Genomic DNA, 19807 nt, shown 5'->3' on the forward strand with positions numbered 1-19807 from the left:
TTAAGAATTGTTTGACCCTTTTTTCAGCTTCTCCAATGATAAAATAACTCAAAGTTACCACGCACTGGTCACAGTCTATCATCACCTGTGAAACTATACTTAGAACAACAAATGTAAACTATAAAGTCAGTTTAAAACAATACTAAACTTGTTAGAATGTAACCAAGCATTTTAAAATCAATAGTGAAAGAGTTCCTGAAATCCCATTAGAAATCGGGGAAAAGAACCTACAAAAGAATCTCAAGAGATTGGTCTATATGATGCAAATCCTACTCGTATCAACACTAGGTAAAAGGCAGCTTTGACATCTTTTTATCTGTATAACTTGAATAAAGTGGGGGGGGGGGAATGGCACTTCATTATTGTCATGCAACAGAGAAAAGAAGGAGTTTAAACAGCTTATATATTATGTCCCACATTTAAAAAATCAGCAGTGGGGTAATCAAGTTCAGGGCAGTCCTGGACAGCTGCCCTGTGACCTGCTTCTATTGACCCCTGCTATTCATCACTCTTCCCTAAGATTGAGAGGGCAAGCTCCTAGGGAGTGACCACCACAATAGACAGACACAAGCCAACAGTAATCTGGTTGGAGCAAAAAACCAGATGGCACTGCAATAAATTTACAAATCTGCATTCATGGGGCTGTTAAAACACCCAGAAGCTAAAAGATTCAGAGGGCCCCAGGAGGATCTCCTACTTCCCTGTTTCTAAAGGCCATTTCTCTTTCCAAGAACACTGAGTTCATGCTCTTCATAAAGAGAATAGAGATAAAACCCTTTACAAAGAGAGGAGGGGAAAAAGCCTCATGACCTAATTAATCTCCAGAGCCTGGATCTCAACACTGAATGACAGATATTAGAAAAACCATTTTGGAGCACTAGGAGGAAAACCAAAACCAAAAACAAAATGGTTGTTATATTAAAGTGGAGAGGGTGAACTCTATAGAGTGAACTCTATAAAGGCAATGAAAAGGCCACATCAAATCTCTTTCAAATACTGCACACAACAGATCTTGCAAGTAGAAAATGATTCAATAATGTATGCATTTATTTTTAAAATGAATCAGATTAGTCCCATGTGTGACCTGCTGGTCCATCTGTATGTGCTGGACTTAATAGGCACGATTCTCTCTCTTGCTTCAGTTTGAAGTATGAGAGAGATAAATTTAGTTTAATTTTCAACAGATCAGCCTATCCATTTTCCAAATGGACCATCTGGATCAGCCTATTAAAATTAATTTATAACTTTGCAGAGTGAAAATTCGTTTGTTAGCTTAAATAAAGTTGCCAAAACTTTTTTTCGTGTCATTGTTTTCTGACAGTTGTTTCTGTATAGCGGGCATATTCTTTCCACCTCTAAATTTATCTTACTCAATAACTGTTCTGTTTATTTAGACTTATAGATCAGGTGCTTGTCTCCAAATAGTTAAAGATGTAACTGCACAATGTCCATTACTGATCATCCAGGGTTCTTACAATGCTTCCTGAATGGATTCAATTCTACTTACTAAGCAATTATTTTTACAAAAAAGGAAAAGTGCCCATTCCCAAATTTTTAGCATACAGTAAATAAAAAATGAGTATATCAGAGTTTCACATATTCTTCCCCTACATTATCACTGTATACAAACTGGAATCAGAAGGAAGAAGCAGAAATGCTTGAGCTGAGCAACACTGAGATGTGGATTTTAAATCACTGACTACCTAATGAGCAAGTTATCCAACCTCCCTAAGTCTCCATTTTTTTCATTTATAGGAGACCCCATCTAGTAACTTTGTAGGGTGATTATGAGGCTAGAATGGAACAAATAGCAGGTTCGTGGTGGGTACTCTACCTCTTCTCCTTTTTCTTGGAATAATGCCATAAGTAAGGTAAATTAAAATTATTTTTGCTACTGCTGGTGCTCATCTTATCCAACTTTATATTAAAAGTGAAGAGGTGGTATACTTATTCTCTGGCAACACCGTACGAACCTGTTTCTATGTTACTGGGAGACAGAAGATGTTAGAGCTTGCAGCAGCAGGCAGTAAGAAGAGCAAATTTTTTAAACATAGTGTTTGGACCTTTTAATTTTAAAAAAGAGAGCACCATGGAATTAACTTTCCAAGTAAAATGTGTTACCTTTGGGGAGTGGGGTATGATGAGGAATAAAAATTTTTTTAAGTTATCATCAATAATGGCCTTTACTTTTTAGAAAAGGCAAACAAATAGTGAGGTAACTTCACTAGAGGCAGATCCCTTTTGGTTAATTTTTTAAAAATGTATTAAGAATCTCAAAAAGAAAATAAGGTTTAAAGCCAACTATTCTACTATCTGCACTTAAGCACTTCAAGTTATTTTTCCTAAACAAGAAAACTTTTCTTTGGTGTTGTTTTCACTACTTGTAAGCAACCAACTTGTCCTACACTTGTACACCTAGGATATTTTTAAATGACTGGGAAAACAATGTTACCTGATTGAAATTGATGGCTATAGCCATCTCAACTTCAGAGTACTCTTAATTTAAGTTCCAGTGTTTAACGAATGGCAAATTGAGGGTTTCCTGTCTTTTGTTTTGTTGTTGGTAGCTTTTTATTTTAAGACAGACTGAATTTCATACCTGTCTAAGTGAATTCTTCTCTGGTATTATCTTCCTAGGGGGTTCGCCATTATTACAGTCTTCTCTCTCTGAGGAATTCTGTGAAAGAAAGTAAGCTTTAATTCAGTTCTCATTATCTTCAATCTTATTCTATGGGAGTAAACTGAATTACATTTCTAATTCTGTAAGCTAGAATACCATGTATATTTATGCATTTATTCATTTGAAGATTTATATACATATAGATATACACTTAAGTAAAGGGAAAATATGCCCATGTATATAAATAAATGTAAGCAGGGACCTAGGTGCAAAGTATTTCATCTATATTTAAGCACTGCCCAGCAGATCACAGTCATTAGAAATTTAGTTTATTGCCCTTTGAAAATGCGGGTTGACACTGGACTCAACAAAGCTCCAGTTTATACTTAGCTGATAACAACTTAAACCATGATTATTATCTTCTCTTTTAAATAATTAAACTATAGTAAATATTTGGTCACTAGAAATTGTCAAAGTCTGGATCCTAGGGAAAAAAAAAAGTTCTTTCACTTCTTCCTCTTCTCATATTTGATTTTCTGTCATTAAGAATAACATTGTACTTAGCTCAAAACAATATCATTTTATCAATGGTTTAGGATTAGAGACCATTCTTGCCACTATTATCTCAAACAGCACCTAGAAGACCAGTAGGATTTTTAAATATTTAAGAAGAGGGGAAAAAACAATCCAACTGAAAGAGAGTTCATAATTCTAAATATCAACAGAATAATAAGATAGCAACCCATGGGATGCAAGAAAAGATTTGCAAATCATGTATCTGATGAAAGATTAATATCCAGAATATATAGGGGCACCTGGGTGGCTCAATAGGCTAAACAGCTAACTCATGATTTCAGCTCACATCATGATCTTGGGGTCCTGGGATAAGCCCAAATTAGGTTTCATGCTCAACAAGGAGTATGCTTTAGGATTCTCTTTCTTCCTCTCCCTGGGTCCCTCCTCCAGCTCATGAGTGCATGCGTACACACACACACACTCTCCCTCTAAAATAAATACATCTTGTTTAAAAATCCAGAATATATAGATAAATTGTAAAACTAAACAAACAAAAAAACCCCACACAACTCAATTCAAAAATGCACAAAGGACCTGGATAGACATTTCTCTAAAGAAGATATACAAATGGCCAACAGCACATAAAAAGATGTTCAACATCACTAACCATTTCAGGAATGTAAATCAAAACTACACAGAGATACCATATCACATTCATTAAGAAGGCTACTATCAAAAACAGACAAAAACCAAAATATAAATTGGCAAGGATGTTGGAAATTGGAACTCTTATGCACTGTTAGTGGGAATGTAAAATGATACAGCTGCTGATGAAAACAGTGTGGTGGTTCCTCAAAAAATTAAAAATAAAATTATCATATGATCCAACAATTCCACTCCCGGGTATATAGTCAAAAGAACTAAAAGCAGAGTTTCAAGAGGCATTTGTACACCCGTATTCATAGCAGCATTCACAAAAATAGCTAAAACGTGGAAGCAATCCAAGCGTCCAATGACCGATGAAGCAATAGATAAAATGTGATGTATATACATCATGGAATAGTATTCAGCGTTAAAAAGGAAGAAAATTCTAGTATATACTACAAAATGGATGAACCTTAAGGACCTTATGCTGAAGTGAAATATACCAGTCACAAAAAGATAATTACTGTATGAATTCACTTATATGCGATGCTTAGAGTAGTCAAAATCATACAGAAAGCAGAATGGTGATGGCCAGGGGCTCAGAGAAGTGGAGGAATGGAGAATTATTGTTTAATGAGTAGAGAGTTTCAGTCTTACCAGAAGGAAAGAGTTATGGAGATGGGTGAGGGTGATGCATGCATAACATTATGAATGTATTTAATATCACTAAACTGTACACTTGAAAAAATGGTTAAGACAATAAATTTTATGTTATGTGTATTTCACCACAATACAAGATAATTGGGGGAAAAATTTGGTAATCAACACAGGTAAGTCACTATCTGCAAGGCAAAATACAGAAAATACAAATACAAACTATTTGGGTTCTATTTTCTACAATTACATTTGTAGTGTTTAATATTTTAAAATTTGCAAGTTTAATATTTTTTTGATATAGTCATTACATTACCTATATTCATCACATTCTAGCTGAGGAGCTACTTTATTTTATTTATTTATTTATTTATTTATTTATTTATTTATTTATAATATTTTATTTATTTGTTCATGAGGGACAGAGAGAGAGAGGTAGAGACACAGGCAGAGGGAGAAGCAGGGTCCTTGAGGAAAGCCCAATGTGGGACTCAATCCTGGGATTCCGGGACCATGCCCTGAGCAGAAGCTAGATGCTCAACCACTAAGCCACCCAGGCATCCCAGGAGCTACTTTATTTTTAGATCCAGAAATTATTTCTAACATGAGTTTATCTGAAAATTTTCATACAATTATGAAATTATTACTATAGGATCGTAACTGTATTTTAAGCTTAGATATATCTTTTGTGGTTTCTATCAAATTATATATTTTTAAATATTAAAGGATAAGTAGCATGATTATAGTATCATTTTAAGGCCCTTGTACCTCTGTGGCTAACATTTATGTCCCTTGTATATTGCCAGTAGTTGGTGTGACAGGCCAGTACTATAAGACGTTCCTTTTGGGCAGAGATTTAACTTGATATTTTACATTTGTGATGACCACTTTAAGGTAATGGCTCCTAAAATTAAGACAAAGAAGAAAAAACATGCTATGCTACAAGCAAGGCACAGAGACTCCATAACTTCAGAGTTCTAGTGGTTTTTCTCCCCATTTTGGGGAAAAAAAATAATTTAATCAATCTACAAAAAAATTAGAGAGAGATACAGTTGAATTAATGGCTGTAATGCAATCAAAAAAAAAAAAAGAAACTAGCAATATAATGTCACTGTAAAATAAACAAAGGAGGGAAAAGGTCATTATTAAACCCACAAAATCAACTTGTATATTTAACTTTTAAGAAAAATAAAGTACAAATCAATGTTTTAAATGCTAAAATTATTTTATGTAATACAAATGTAAGCCAGTATTCAACTATAAATTAAACTTAAAATTTGCAAGTAGCTACTCCTCAGTCCATGAAATTCTACCCCTATTTTATTTAAATAAGATATCATTTATAATCCAAACTGGCTTAATTCAATGTTAAAGTTCTATATTTCAACATCAATTACGTTTTGTTAAAATGTCATCATAATAAACTTGGAAGCCTTGTTACTTTTTGGTAGAAGTTTGTAATAGTGAAGTTATTATGAATCACATTTTAAATCAATCAATCAATCATATTTGTACCCAATAGGTGACTGGGTGAAAACTGATGGTAAACTTAGGTACTAAATTACATAGTGAAAACAACAATGTGAAACTAATAGAGCGAGCAGCATCTAGCTCATAATCCACATTTTTCTTCCTTCCAACCCTCTATTTTATCTGATTTTGATGAGGAACCATTGAGTGGGTATCACTAAATTTGACTCTATTGTTATCATAAAATAGAGGTAGGGAGAATAAACAGTCATGATATGTAAGGAGCAAGGAGTAAGGTACCCTCCTAACAGTGAAGAGAAGAGCCAGAAAGCCAGCAAATAAGAGATGAACAGTTTACAGTCTTGAGGGTAGAGTGAAATAATGAAACATCCATGTGTACTTAAGTGATCACGTCAGTGGTTCTCAAAGCCCGAATGCTCTCCAACACCCACGAGAGCTCAGCAGCACAGTTATCCCTTGTATCATATACCTATGATACATCCAATAAGCAATGTTCATAACTGCCCTGGGTCATCAAGCTAAATTATGCCCAGTAAATTCTATTCAAGGGTCACTACCTGATGCAAGCAAGACTCATCCCACATATTGGTGGACTAAAGACAAATAACAGGATAATTACATAACCTTAAAATACTTCTCCAGAAGATATATAAGAATTACAAAAGGAAAAATAATAACCTCACAGTAGGAAGATCTGGTAGACACCACCTTAACATTATGTGTCTCTTGATAGGTTGTACTGAAAACATTATGACTTCTGAGGTAACCTTGCCAAAAACATAAAATCTCAATTTGATCATAAGAAAACATGAGACTAAACCCCAAATTGAGGGATATCCTAAAAAAAATTACTAGTCTGTGATTAACAAAAAATGTAAGAGTCATGAAATACAAAGAAAGACTAAGGATCTGTTTCAGGTGAAAGGAAACCTCTGATCTGAGATTATTGGGGGGGGGGGGGTAAATCAAAATTGATGGTAAACTCCTCTGTACAGCATTCTATAGTGAAAAATAATGATCTGCACCTAACAAGATGAGTAGTACCTCTCTAGCCCATACCAACAATTTTCTTCCTCTTGATCCTCCGTTTCATTTGATTTTGATGGGTAAATATTGGGTCAGTATCAGGACATAAAGGATGTTATTGGAACAACTGGGAAATTTTGAATAAGTTCTACAGATGAGCTAATAACATTACAGCTATGTTAATTTCCTGATTGTTTCCCCACTTTAAAAACTCACATATAGACAAATTCACTTGTTTTGGTGTATAACTATATGAGTTTTGGCAAAAAATATACAGTTATGTAACTATAATCAAGATGTAAAAGCAGTTATCATTTCCCATATTCTCTTACACTGCCCCTTTATAGTCAATCCCTTTCCCCTGTAATCAGATTTTTTTGTCTCAATAATTTTGTCTTTTCACAAAATGGAATCATACAGTATATAATTTTTGAGTATATAAATTATATAAATTTTTCTACCCAGCTTAATACATCTGAGATTCATTTGTGTTGTTGTATATTACCAATAATCCTTTCCTTAAAAAAAAAACTTTTAAAAATCTTTTTTTTTTTTAAGATTTTATTTATTTATTTTAGAGAGAGAGAAAGAGTAGTGTGCAAGCAGGAGGAGGGAGAGGGACAGGGAGACTCCACAATGAGAGCAGAATCCGACGTGGGGCTGGATGTCACAACACTGAGATTATGACATGGGCCAAAACCAAGAATTGAATGCTTAAACTGACTGAGCTCCCCAGGCCCCCCAGTAGTCCTTTCCTTTTTATTGCCAAAGAGTATCACTGTATGGATTACCACAATTTGTTTATATATTCAATTTCCTGATTTTGATCATTTGTACTGTAGTTATTTAAAAGAGTGTCCCTGTTTTTAGGAAACATAAAACGAAACACTTAACGTTGGTAGCAGGATATTATGTCTGTAACTTTCAAAATGGTTCAGAGAAAAGTAAATGGATGTGAGCATATATTTGTATATATAAATAGAGATAAAGCAAATGTGGCAACATGTTAACATATGGAGAATCTGTGTGAAGAGTACAAGGGGATGCTTTGCACTATTCTTTCAACTGTTCTATAAATCTGAAACTATGTAAAAATGAAAATTAACTAGTAAAATAGACGAAATCTAGAAGAAAATGTCAAAAAATGGAAAAACAGTGTAAATGAAAAATGAATAGTAGGGGAGGGAATCCCCTTAAACATAAATAACAAAAGTCATATTCTACCACTTCATCCTGAGACAATTAGAAAACCCTGACTGCTTAGGACAACTCATTTGCAACACTCAGACTGAACACTTTATTATAGTAAATACATTTGCAGAATGTATTTGTAGTCCTAGAGTAACAATATTGGTATAAATAGTAGCTTTATATTAAAAGATTTCTTAAAAAGATGCTACATAATTTGTTACCTTTCATATTAACTCAAGTATTTCTCTCTTAGCCCAGAATTTACTAGTTTAGAACTAAAAGAAGCAGAATAAAAGTCTGTCTGATAACTGAAGTTTAGCTTCAAACTGGACACATTTGGGTTGTAACATCTACAGACATTAGAAGAGAGGTTTGGGTAGGAAAAAGTCAATAAAGTGAAATAATGCTACAACTTGTACATTAGATCTCAGGGATGTATTTTGCACAAAATGTTTGTAGGAGTAACCTGGGAGTGAATAAAAAAGAAAAAGAAATTACCTCAAAGAAAATATTCAGATAAATTTAAATAGTCTCAAAATCAACATATCTAAATTTAAAGTAGTCTTTTACCATTCTGACCCGTCCTAAGCCATCCCCTTCCCTCCCAATTTTTCTTTCCATCCCAGACTTAAGTCCTCTGCCAATTTTTACTCTTTCTTCCGACCCCCTTCTGCCTTTTTTTCTTGGAATGTATCTAACCAATTTCAGCTCTTCCATTTTTCCTTTCAATCATCTATTTTTAATAGACCTGACCTTCAGTTTGTATTTCCATAACCTCTACTCTAGTCTAGACCCCAACACCTATTATACCACCAGTGCTGTTACTATTGAGATAGCCTCCTGATACCCCTGCCTAAATCCATACCTGATCCATTCTATATACTACTGTCCAGAACCATGTTCTTAAAAGACTTACTTCACCCTACCCCACACCATGCTCAAAATTTTTTTATTATTTTTTTAAGATTTATTTATTTATTCATGAGACACAGAGAGAGACAGACAGAGACACAAGCAGAAAGAGAAGCAGGCTTCTCACAGGGAACTGATGCAGGACTTGATCCCAGGACCCTGGGATCACGACCTGAGCCCAAGGCAGTTGCTCAACCTCTGAGCCACCCAGGTGCCCTAAAAAATCTTGTCCTATTATCTTGTCCTATATCTTTGTCCTATTAGATTAAGTCCACACTTCTTACTATATAGCACCCATAATCTGGCCATTTTGCCTTTCCATCAGTCTCTGGAACCACTTATTTTAATATTCTTCAAAGTATGAAAAGTACTCTTTCATCCCTGTGCTTTTTCTTTTTTTTTTTTTTTTAAGATTTTATTTATTTATTCATGAGAGACACACAGAGAGAAACAGAGACACAGGCAGAGGGAGAAGCAGGCTCCCCGCAAAGAGCCCAATGTTGGACTTGATCCCAGATCCTGGGATCATGCCCTGAGCCAAAGGCAGACGCTCAAACGCTGAGCCACCCAGGTGTCCCTTCCCTGTGCTTTTCTTTTTCTTTTTTTTTTTTAAGATTTTATTTATTTATTCATAGAGACAGAGAGAGAGAGAGAGAGAGAGAGAGAGAGAGAGAGAGGCAGAGACACAGGCCGAGGGAGAAGGAGGCTCCATGCAGGGAGCCCAACGTGGGACTCGATCCTGGGTCTCCAGGATCACACCCCAGGCCACAAGAGGCGCTAAACCGCTAAGCCACCAGGGTTGCCCTGCTTTTTCTAATTCTATTTCCTCAATGTGTAATATACCCCCCTTTCCTGGGACTCCTGGGTGACTCAGTTGGTTAAGCGTCTGACTCCTGGTTTTTGGTTTAGGTCATGATCTCAGGGTTGTGAGATTAGGCTTCATGGCAGGCTCTGCTCAGAGCAGAGTCTGCTTATGATTCTCTCTCCCTTTCCTTCTCCCCCTCCCCCTGCTCACTCATTCTCTCTCTCTCTAATATCAAAAAAAAAAAAAAAAAAAAGATTCCTTTCCTGATCTCTTCATCATTACAATCCTGACTCGAGTCAACTAAAATGATACTTTCTCTGAAAAGCCTATGCATATCCCATCCCCTCTTCCACCTACTCCTGCCCCACTTACCCCCAGCTGGAACTGAATACTCTGAATTAGCATTTTATTTCTATTTTGGCACCTATGCCTTATATCTCTCTACATTTTATTTCTCTACGAACAAGCTTCCCACTCCTACCCTGCACTATAAAATTCCTTCTGGGCAGGGCTGGTTTCTTTTTCATCTTCATTTTCCAGTGGCTCAGCACAAAGTTTGAGAATGTAATATGAGTTTTTAAGTGTTTGTTGGATTGAATGCAATTGCCAGATTAATCTTTCTTAAATACCACTAATGTCATAATGGTCTTTTTTCCTCAAAAACTTTTCATGACCCTTTCTTTCTATGAAACCGGATAAGAAATTCTAGGCCTGGTTTCCACCAGATAAGAAATTCTAGGCCTGGTTTCCAAAACCTTCCAAAATTTTCTGCTATATTACATCAAGTTATTTGCATCTGCAAACATTTTCTGCCTTAGTTAAGCAAGTCTCTTCATAGTCTTATAAACATGTGATACAATCTCAACATTTTCAGGCTGGAAGGATCCTTAATTTTAGTGTTGTTCACTAAACAATTATAAATACAAGAACATTTTTTAATCTATTCAAGCCCAACCATTCTTTTTTTTTTTTTTTTAAAGATTTTATTTATCTATTCATGGGACACATAGAGAGGCAGAGACATAGGCAGGGGGAGAAGGAGACTCCCCAAAGGGAGCCTGATGTATGACTGGATCCCAGGACTCCAGGATCATGACCCGAACCAAAGGCAGACGCTCGACCACTGAGCCACCCAGACGCCCTAGTCCCACTCATTCTTGAAATGAATTTTAAATGTCATATACTCTAAGAAACCATATAACTATTCCATCTTTCTCTCCTGGAAATTCCTCATCATTTTTATCTTGGCCCACACAACTTAGCAATTAGATAAATGTTTGCATGTTATTCTCAACTACCCAACAACACTGAAAGCTTACTAAAGAAAAGCCTTTGAGGCCCCCTCTACTTCCCAACATGTTACATAATATATGACTATGTGCTTAATAAATAATTGAAGCCCTATACCCACACTGTCCAACTAGTTTTTAAAAAAAGTTTTCAAAGCAAAAAATCTTCACAGTTATACCTCAACTACAGTCTACTATCCTATCACCTATATGCCAGTATGACAATTTAGAATTAGTAAGCTCCTGCTCCAAAGAGTTTCTGCAAATAATATTTTCCTGAAACTTAGCCACCTCCACTCATTTACCTTTCATCTATGACAACCTGATACAAATGGCAAAGGTGAGTAATCATGGCAGAAGTCCTATGGCCCAGAAAGCCTCAAATATTTATCGTCTGGTCCTATTTTACAGTTAAAGTTTGCCGACCCTTGATTAAGAAAGAAAAGTTCTTCGTAGATATGCAAAGCATTCCTAATTCTTCAGAGCTGGATTTTTTGTTTTTGTTTTATTTTGGTTTGCTTGTTTTGGTATCTAAAATAAGAAGTAAACAGATTTTGATGATAGCACACAGCAGGTTTATGGCTAGGGCCATATTCTCCATGACCTAGTAAGTGGCTTATTTACTGTTTTCAGTTATCTATCTGAACACACAACTCCTGATGACATGGATAATCAAGAGTTGATTATATAATCAAATGAAAAACTAAACTAATTTACACAGTGATGAAAAGTCAAGCCACTCATAATGACTTACCATAATCTTTGAATAAGCATCTTGCTCAAGGTTGGATGGTACAACAGAGCCTAAGCCTGTCTGAAGAGACATCTGTTATAAATAAAATAATCAGCTCCAACACTAGAAGTAACATTTTCCACCTATGCCACTTTCCTCACTGAGAAAATTCAAAAGGATTCTGTAACCAGGAAAGTTATACTATTTTAGTGAAGCAGATAAATTGTGGTTAATTATAACTCTGATTTGAACACATTTAAAAAATGGAGTCATTTGATCATCATCATGTAGAATGACAACCACAGGAAGAAAACAATTTTGAGACCAATTTCTAGTAGCTAGTTGCAAACATCATACAGTAGGCTTAACTGGTAAATTAGTAATAGAATTAATATTTTTCCCATTAACTGATTATATCCTTTGGAGCTAATCATAGCCTACAAATATATATACAATTCTCAAAAATAGGAATAATTATAATTTTACAGGATTAAAAGTAACCTAACTACATGGATAAAAATCATTCAAACTCCTCAGTGAAAGGTGACTTAAAATATTCTGTGTATCTAAACAAATTCTAATTAAGCCTTCTAGGATACTAAAATGGGGAAAAACATAGGTTATTTAAGTTCAGAAGCTTACTGAAGAATCCTATTCAAAGACCAGTTTTAGGGAGGACCTGGAGTGTCCTCCTAAGATAATATTCTCTAGCATGTTTTCATGCACACTGCTTCTCCAGCACGTTTATCATTTGACATACTCGATTAAACCACAACCACATCAAAGCCTCCCCATCCTGTTAAACTTCAACAAGATCTACCAGTTAAAGCTTTCAAGCAGTGATATTTTGTAGTAGTATACCAATCCAAGCACAGTACTAAGAACCAGATATAATGGAAAGCACTCTCAGACAACCAAATACACAGGACTTCCACTAGTACTGCCTTACTTTCTATGACAGAAGTAAAAAAAAATAATAATAAAATAAAACAAAACAAAAAAATCCAACTAGATTTTTTTTCCTCCTGCACTGTCCGACACTAATTATAAAACACTACAGATGCAGCCTTTCTCAAAATGCAAAGGGATTGTGTATATTTGCAAAGAACAACTATTTTTTATGCTTCCAAATTCTTAATCCTGTTTGGAGCTGTCAGTGGGGGTTAATGGAAGCCTTGGATAGGAGAATTCCAATCTGGTTGGCAGATGGATAGGTTGGTTATAGCTGCATAACTATGTCTTGCCTGCAGGCACAATTCAGAACACTGTTAAAGCAATATAAAGTCTCTGTCAAGCTGAACCATTTGGATCAGTAGCAAGGAGAAATAATAATAAAAAAGAAGTTCATTTCTGGGCCTTGTGCATTTATGCTAGTATGCAGAAACTGATTAATTGTCATAGTGTGCTGGTCTTCTATACTTCAGATTTCTACTTCTGGAGTAGATTTTGCATGCTAATATAATCATTCTCCCTCTTGAGACATTAGCAAATAATCAAATGAAAAACAGGATCATAATTTACTGAGATTCAAGCAATTCTCTATGCAAATTTGACTTGTTATTGCTGCTGCCTCGTTAATCTGAATGCCTTTGACAAACTCCTTTGATTTATGAACTCGTGACAACTCCAATGTGTATATATTTTGCTAGATTGACATTATCATTAAGAGTGGGTGGACTGAGCTCACATGAATGGCTGATTTTATTCGCTGGTGTCTGCTGCTCAACAGCTGAGCATCTCCTCCTCACAAAGCCCCTGAGCGTCAGGCTCTTCCCATCTTCCCATCCATTCATCATCTCGATGTTAATTGGCCCAGGCTTTAAGCAAATTTTCAACACGATTTAAAGGCACGATGACACTGATTACTGACCCTCTGCCATACGGTGCCTATTGATTAACCTGACAGAGATGATGAGCTTGAGGGAAACTAGGTGTGTGGGGACCTTAGGGGGAAAAATATATTGTCTATGCAGGCAAACACTTGTCATTACCTCACAAGCCAGAATTTGCACTGCACACATTCTTAAAACACACTACTGCTTTAACACCTACAGCTAACACAAGAAGTGCTTTCTGTATTCAGAGATATTACAGATATGTCATGTCAAAGCACATGACACATTCAGTATTTAGAAGAACTCCCCAGATAGATGGCTGCCTTTCAACCAATTATACTTGTGCTAGCCGATGTATATACTTTAGGTTAAATTCAAAGAAAGTGCTGGGTGGCTTGGTAGTGTTATATCATATAAGAAAAGAATAGAATAGGAAAATGAACTAGGTTCTTAAAAATAGAGAAATGAAAAAAGGAAGGAGTAAAACTGCTGTCATTCCACCACTACTATAATAAGCTCCCATTCTATCACTATTAAAATAAGAGATACTCTAAAAAAAAAAAAAAAAAAAAACGAAGAAAACAACAAATTCTATTTTCTGTTCTTTAAATACTGCTACCTTCACTCCAACTGTCAAAGTATTCCTGGCACAGGAATTAACCAATAACTGAGTATTTTAAAATAAATCTGAGTAATATTTAAGTCTAACAAACATTACCCTTAAATTCTTACTTGCCCATTTTCAACAACTGCTATCCAAACTGCTATGTTTAGGGAAATTGTGCAGGACATCTGAAGTTAAGCTTCATAAGAAAACTAAAATGCTTCATTATTTGAGAAAAAAAAAAGTCCATAACTAATAGTTACTGAGCTCACAGATTAGTCACAAAGTTCTCCTTTAAAATATTGCTATGTCTATAAATTTACACAACCAAAGTCATGCAGCATACCATCAGGGATCAGACAAAACCCACCTTTAGATAGGGAAGGTTCTTATTTAAAACAAAGCTGACAAAATATGCTCCCTCTGGCCACACATATCACCATGTTTACTTACGAGTCCTGGGGGGACAGCCAATATACAATTTTAAACACGGAGATTTTGGAGCAGCACTAACAGTTACTCTAAAGCTAAAATAACAGAAAAGCGAACAACAGCCCAGCTGTAGTCTCTATTACAGTGACATGGGCTGTTAATGTAAGAGATCAAATGTTTTTCAAGTCAAACAGCACTGGTGCCTGTTATACTGGAACATGTAGCTTACTCCCTAAAAGCCTGCCTCCTGCTCTTTTAAGATAAACAAGCTCAACTAAGCACTGAGATACTCTGATAAGAAGAATGGAAGAGATGGAGCTGCACCAGGGAGTGACAAGGCAAGGGCATGAAGGAGCAGCAAGCATGCTTTTGTTAACTTTCAAGTTAAAGAATATATCCTGATACAGCATTTTAATACTTCACCATTAAAAGTATAGCTATAGGAGAAGGATACAGGGTCAATATGTATAGGGGTCAAAAACAAAAAAAGCTAAAACAGTTACCTGTTTTATGAATAAGAGAGATATCACACAGCGTCTGAACACATTGAGCTTTGTGACTTAATCAAAGGTTTCCTCAACTTAGGAACTGTGAGTATGTAAGAGTTTGTAATTATGTTAATATGTGCCACATCAGAAGTCATAGTCTATTTAAACTCTAAAGGTTTTTTATTTGAAAGGCTTGATTTAAAAACAAAAAACTTCATACCTTGCCCTATCAAGTAGTTTTTTTTATCTGTTTGTTTTTTTACATTTTATTCTGCTTAACATCACCAAACCACATCTATTTGTAACAATATGGTTTAGTATTTTAAAAATCCAAACAGCCTTGCAAGGGGGCGTTTATATACTACTGTAGATTGTTTTTCTTGACAGAAGACATCTATCATTCATTCAGGAAAAACAGGAGTTTCATGCATATGCTTTCATTTTTTAAAATACAATGACAATGTACAAAGTAGCTAAACTAGGATGGTAAAATAAAAATTCATCAGGGGATTTGGGATTAAAAGACACACATAATAAAAAACCAAACTCACCTATCATGTGAACAAAAGTGTAACTAGCTTAATCTGTCTCTCTTACCTTTAAATCTACATGAATCTTAAAGAATTTTTTTCCTGTTCACCAAATTACCTTTATGATTATGTGTTTAGGACAGAGTCTTTCATGCCATAATTTTTCCAGCCATATTTATACAATATTTCATCCAGAGATCCTCTGCATGTAGTTGGTGTGAATTAAGAGGCAAACATTTGCTTCTACTAATAAGGACATCTGGTTATTTTTGTAACCCAAAGACATCTGCATTCTATAGATTTTTTTGATTTCTCAAAATGGGGTTGAGAACTACAGAACCCCTTAGGATATATGCCAAAATCCTTTCTCTCTGCAGATTAGTTATTTCTGACATCCTTGTTCCTGATTTTTTTCTGCTAAATTTACTTTTGTTACCTTGGATGTCTTCCCTGCTTTGGTGTTCCCATTTTATAACAATTCAATAATGTCATGAAAAAAATTAAAGCTAATAAACTCTAATATCCCCAACATCTACCCATTGTGGAGTAAAAATGAAATCATTCCACATAAATAAGTAATTTCTGAAAACCAGATTGGACTGAGTTATTTCAATTGTGAACTGTCCCTTTAATCACTCTTCTTTTCTAATTATTATTTAAAAATTACTATTTTGTGGGCTTATCTTCTGGGCTTTTCCACTAAGTCTTCATGAATTTTCAGGTCTCAAAAATTACAAATATCATCTCCTCTTACATAGACTTATATAGATTTTTGGTTCCCAAGGGTGGAAAAACATGGTCCAACATAGGTCTTGAAGGACAGGCCTTAAAGAACTTTAACATATCAATTAGAAATCAAAAACTATATTTTTATATCCCTTGCTTTCTTCTTAAAAATGCCAAAGAGACTAACTATATTCCTTATTCAAGATACTTGAGTTTAAGCTGTATCTTTTGCTTTTACTGTAAATTCTACTTTCTTATTTTCTGCTTATCTCCACCACAGAGGTTTAAAAAACTACAATAAGGGAAAAATATGTTTTTCAACAGAAAACAGCTAACATAATTTACACTGACTGCATTCTCATAGGTCTTTAAGTAGCTAAATACCAAGGTAGTACTGGCCTGAAGGGTTTAAAATTTAAGTGAGAGGTCTTCTATTTCTGAAGGGTCAAAGGTTATAAATACCAATTCACGTCTTCAATTTTTCATTTGTTAGTTAATATTACCAAACAACAAAATGAAAGTAAAACCAAAACAGATTAACTTAGGAGTTCTACCAGGAATAGTTTAACAAATTTACTTGGAAAGATGGCTAATTTTACTGCCCCAGGCATAAACAACCTTGTAGGTTTGTTGTAGTTGCTTTAACAATGCTTTTTGGGATGCCTGGGTGGCTCAGGGGTTGAGTGTCTGCCTTTGGCTCAGGGCGTGATCCTGGGGTCCAGAAATCGAGTCCCACATTGGGCTCCCTGTGGGGAGCCTGCTTCACCCTTTGCCTTTGTCTCTGCCTCCCTCTGTGTCTCTCATGAATAAATAAATAAAATCTTTTTTTAAAAAATGCTCCTTGATGTATAACAAATTTAAAAAGTTTTTTTCTCCAATAAAAGATTTATTTTCATAACAATGCAAATGTCTTCTACTTTTAAAATATGGTTCTGTGTTATTCTAACAAAATTATTTCTCAAGCGTACAGTCTTAAATTATTGGAATGCTAGAGAATGGTTATATACCTTAAATTTTCCATTGTGCTAAGTACACAGAATTTTGTTTATGCATTTCTGACAAATCCTACAAATAATCTGTCATTACTTTCCACACTATAACTGTTCTTAATCTAAAGAATCACAAGAAATCTACATTATTTCCTCTTCTCACAATTACTTGAAAAGTCACTACAATTTTAGAATAGAAGTTTTACTATCATTTAGCAGTAAATTATAAAGTAAAGTTTTCTTTGGAAATATTAATGATTCTTTGTTGACTGAAGAGAAAGCAAGTGAGAAACATTAATACAAATGTTTCAGAATTATTCAATCGTGGATCAGCATCTTAACGTTAAAGTGATCTTTTTATCTAAATAATCATGCTAAAATGATAAAAAATTATAATAATTAGCCAATTAAATTAGCTAATTTAATTAAAATAAATTTTAACCAGTCATTTTAAAAAATATGTTATTAGAATCATCAATAGCATGTTGTTGTGTTATGGATGAAATCTGCTTTACTGGGAAACTGCTTAGGATTCTTTCTCTCAGGTGCCTGAGTGGCTCAGCGGTTGAGCATCTGCCTTTGGCTCAGGGCATGATCCTAGGATCCGGCATCAAGTCCCACATCGGGCTCCCTGCATGGAGCCTGCTTCTTCCTCTGCCTATGTCTCTGTCTTTCTCTATGTATATCTCATGAATAAACAAAATATTTTAAAAAAAGATAAAAGAAAAATTGCTTTACTAACTTCAGAGTTTTGTAACGGATGACTGGTTTGACAGAGATCAAACATTAGTTCTAATACCATAGTACTTGGTCTTGCAGCATAGAACCTGTGAATACCCTAACCACCAACTTTGGTATTAAAGTTTATTTTGCCACAATTCCTTCTTGTGGGATCCAATGTACCTCTTGCTCCTGCAATGAAGACAATGAAAGAATAGCTGACTTCAATACCAGTTGCCTATCACTGACTGCTGTACAAAAGACATTCTGGGTAGTGGTTGGTAAAGAAAGCATAGCCATTTCTAAATGCCAGTAGTTCCCAGCATCTCTTTTCCTTCTGAGTGGAATGAAGTCTGCAAGCACTGACTGGTGGGTCATTCAACCCACGAGGGCCTGGAAAGGTTTCAAGAATAACAGAGGTCATGTAATTGCCAAAAGAGCATTAGCCACTCAATCATAATGGATAATTAAATGACCTACATGATTCCTGAAATAGCTGCTCTATATTTGGTCTATTACTTGCGTCCCTCAAGATAAGCTACTCGTCTGGTCTGTCTTGACCCGCAGAAGTCCAACCTGTGCCTGAAAACTAGCTGCATGCTTCTATTGCTTTGTAAATCCACACCCAGCCCCCCCCCCCGCCTGCACCTCCAATAGTCATGCCCCCACACTATGCTTTCAAGAGGACACACATAAAAAAAATCAATCTTGTATCCTTCTCCCTATTGTGCTCTCTAGAATACAAATGACTAAAGCAAAGAAAAAAAATTAGTAAATTCCTGGTTTTAGATCTTTAGAGGATAGAAGGAAGAAACATAAGAACCACAAAGAAGGAAAGTCATGATAAATTTTTTTTTTTAAGTTTTGCCCAATACGTCTCCAAAGAATTTTACATTTGATTATAAAGCTAGTCAGAGCAGCAAGTCATTAAACTCCAACTGTCTGGACTGCATTTTTGATGGTGTGGGCTATCAGAATTTTTCCTGGCCTAATTTTTTTGTCCATACAGAAAGCAAACTACCTCTCAACAAAATGAAATATATCAAGAACCAACTGTTTATATAAAAGTAGCAAAAGTAACAAGAATCTCTATGCTTCACGTTTTCATCTTTCTAAACAGTTCAACAATCTCACTATAATATTTGATCAGAACTACAACCAAATAGAAGCCAACAGCATGAAATGGCAAAAATTTACAGAAGTATATGCTTCTTTAGAAGAAAAAGGTCTGCCTGTGGCCTTAGAGTAGCTGCATATCAAGCAAACACAACAGAAAGAGGCAAGAAACAAGTAACCAGACAACTACACAATAATGGCAAGGAATAAGGCATGTGAGGGACAAAAGAGCTCACATTTAGAATACCTTGGAGGCTAGTGGGATTTTTCCGTTTCCACAGGAAATTATGTAGCTTGAGGCTACTGACTACCCTGATCTCTTACTAGTACATGAATGGCTTATTAAACCTAGAACATATCTGTTTTAGTTAACTTCTGGGCAGGGAGGGGGCTAGAAAGGGAGAAGAGAACAAAATGTACTTAAATGCTGAATTTTTTCTCCAGGCTGAATGCCTTTCATCCAATAAGACATTCAAAGCAGTGAC

The 19807-nt window shown here is 35.3% G+C and overlaps 1 protein-coding gene across 1 annotated transcript in view; it reads right to left on the reverse strand.

The window, feature by feature from the left end:
• BTRC (beta-transducin repeat containing E3 ubiquitin protein ligase) overlaps positions 1-19807 on the reverse strand; it is a 187163-nt gene that overhangs the window by 79829 nt on the left and 87527 nt on the right. The window contains exon 3 of the mRNA XM_041743542.1: positions 2600-2677. Coding sequence (XP_041599476.1) covers positions 2600-2677 — 78 coding nt within the window. The remainder of the gene's footprint in view (positions 1-2599; positions 2678-19807) is intronic.

The sequence above is a fragment of the Vulpes lagopus genome, chromosome 2, assembly GCF_018345385.1.
Source record: "Vulpes lagopus strain Blue_001 chromosome 2, ASM1834538v1, whole genome shotgun sequence".
NCBI classification, from domain to species: Eukaryota; Metazoa; Chordata; class Mammalia; order Carnivora; family Canidae; genus Vulpes; species Vulpes lagopus.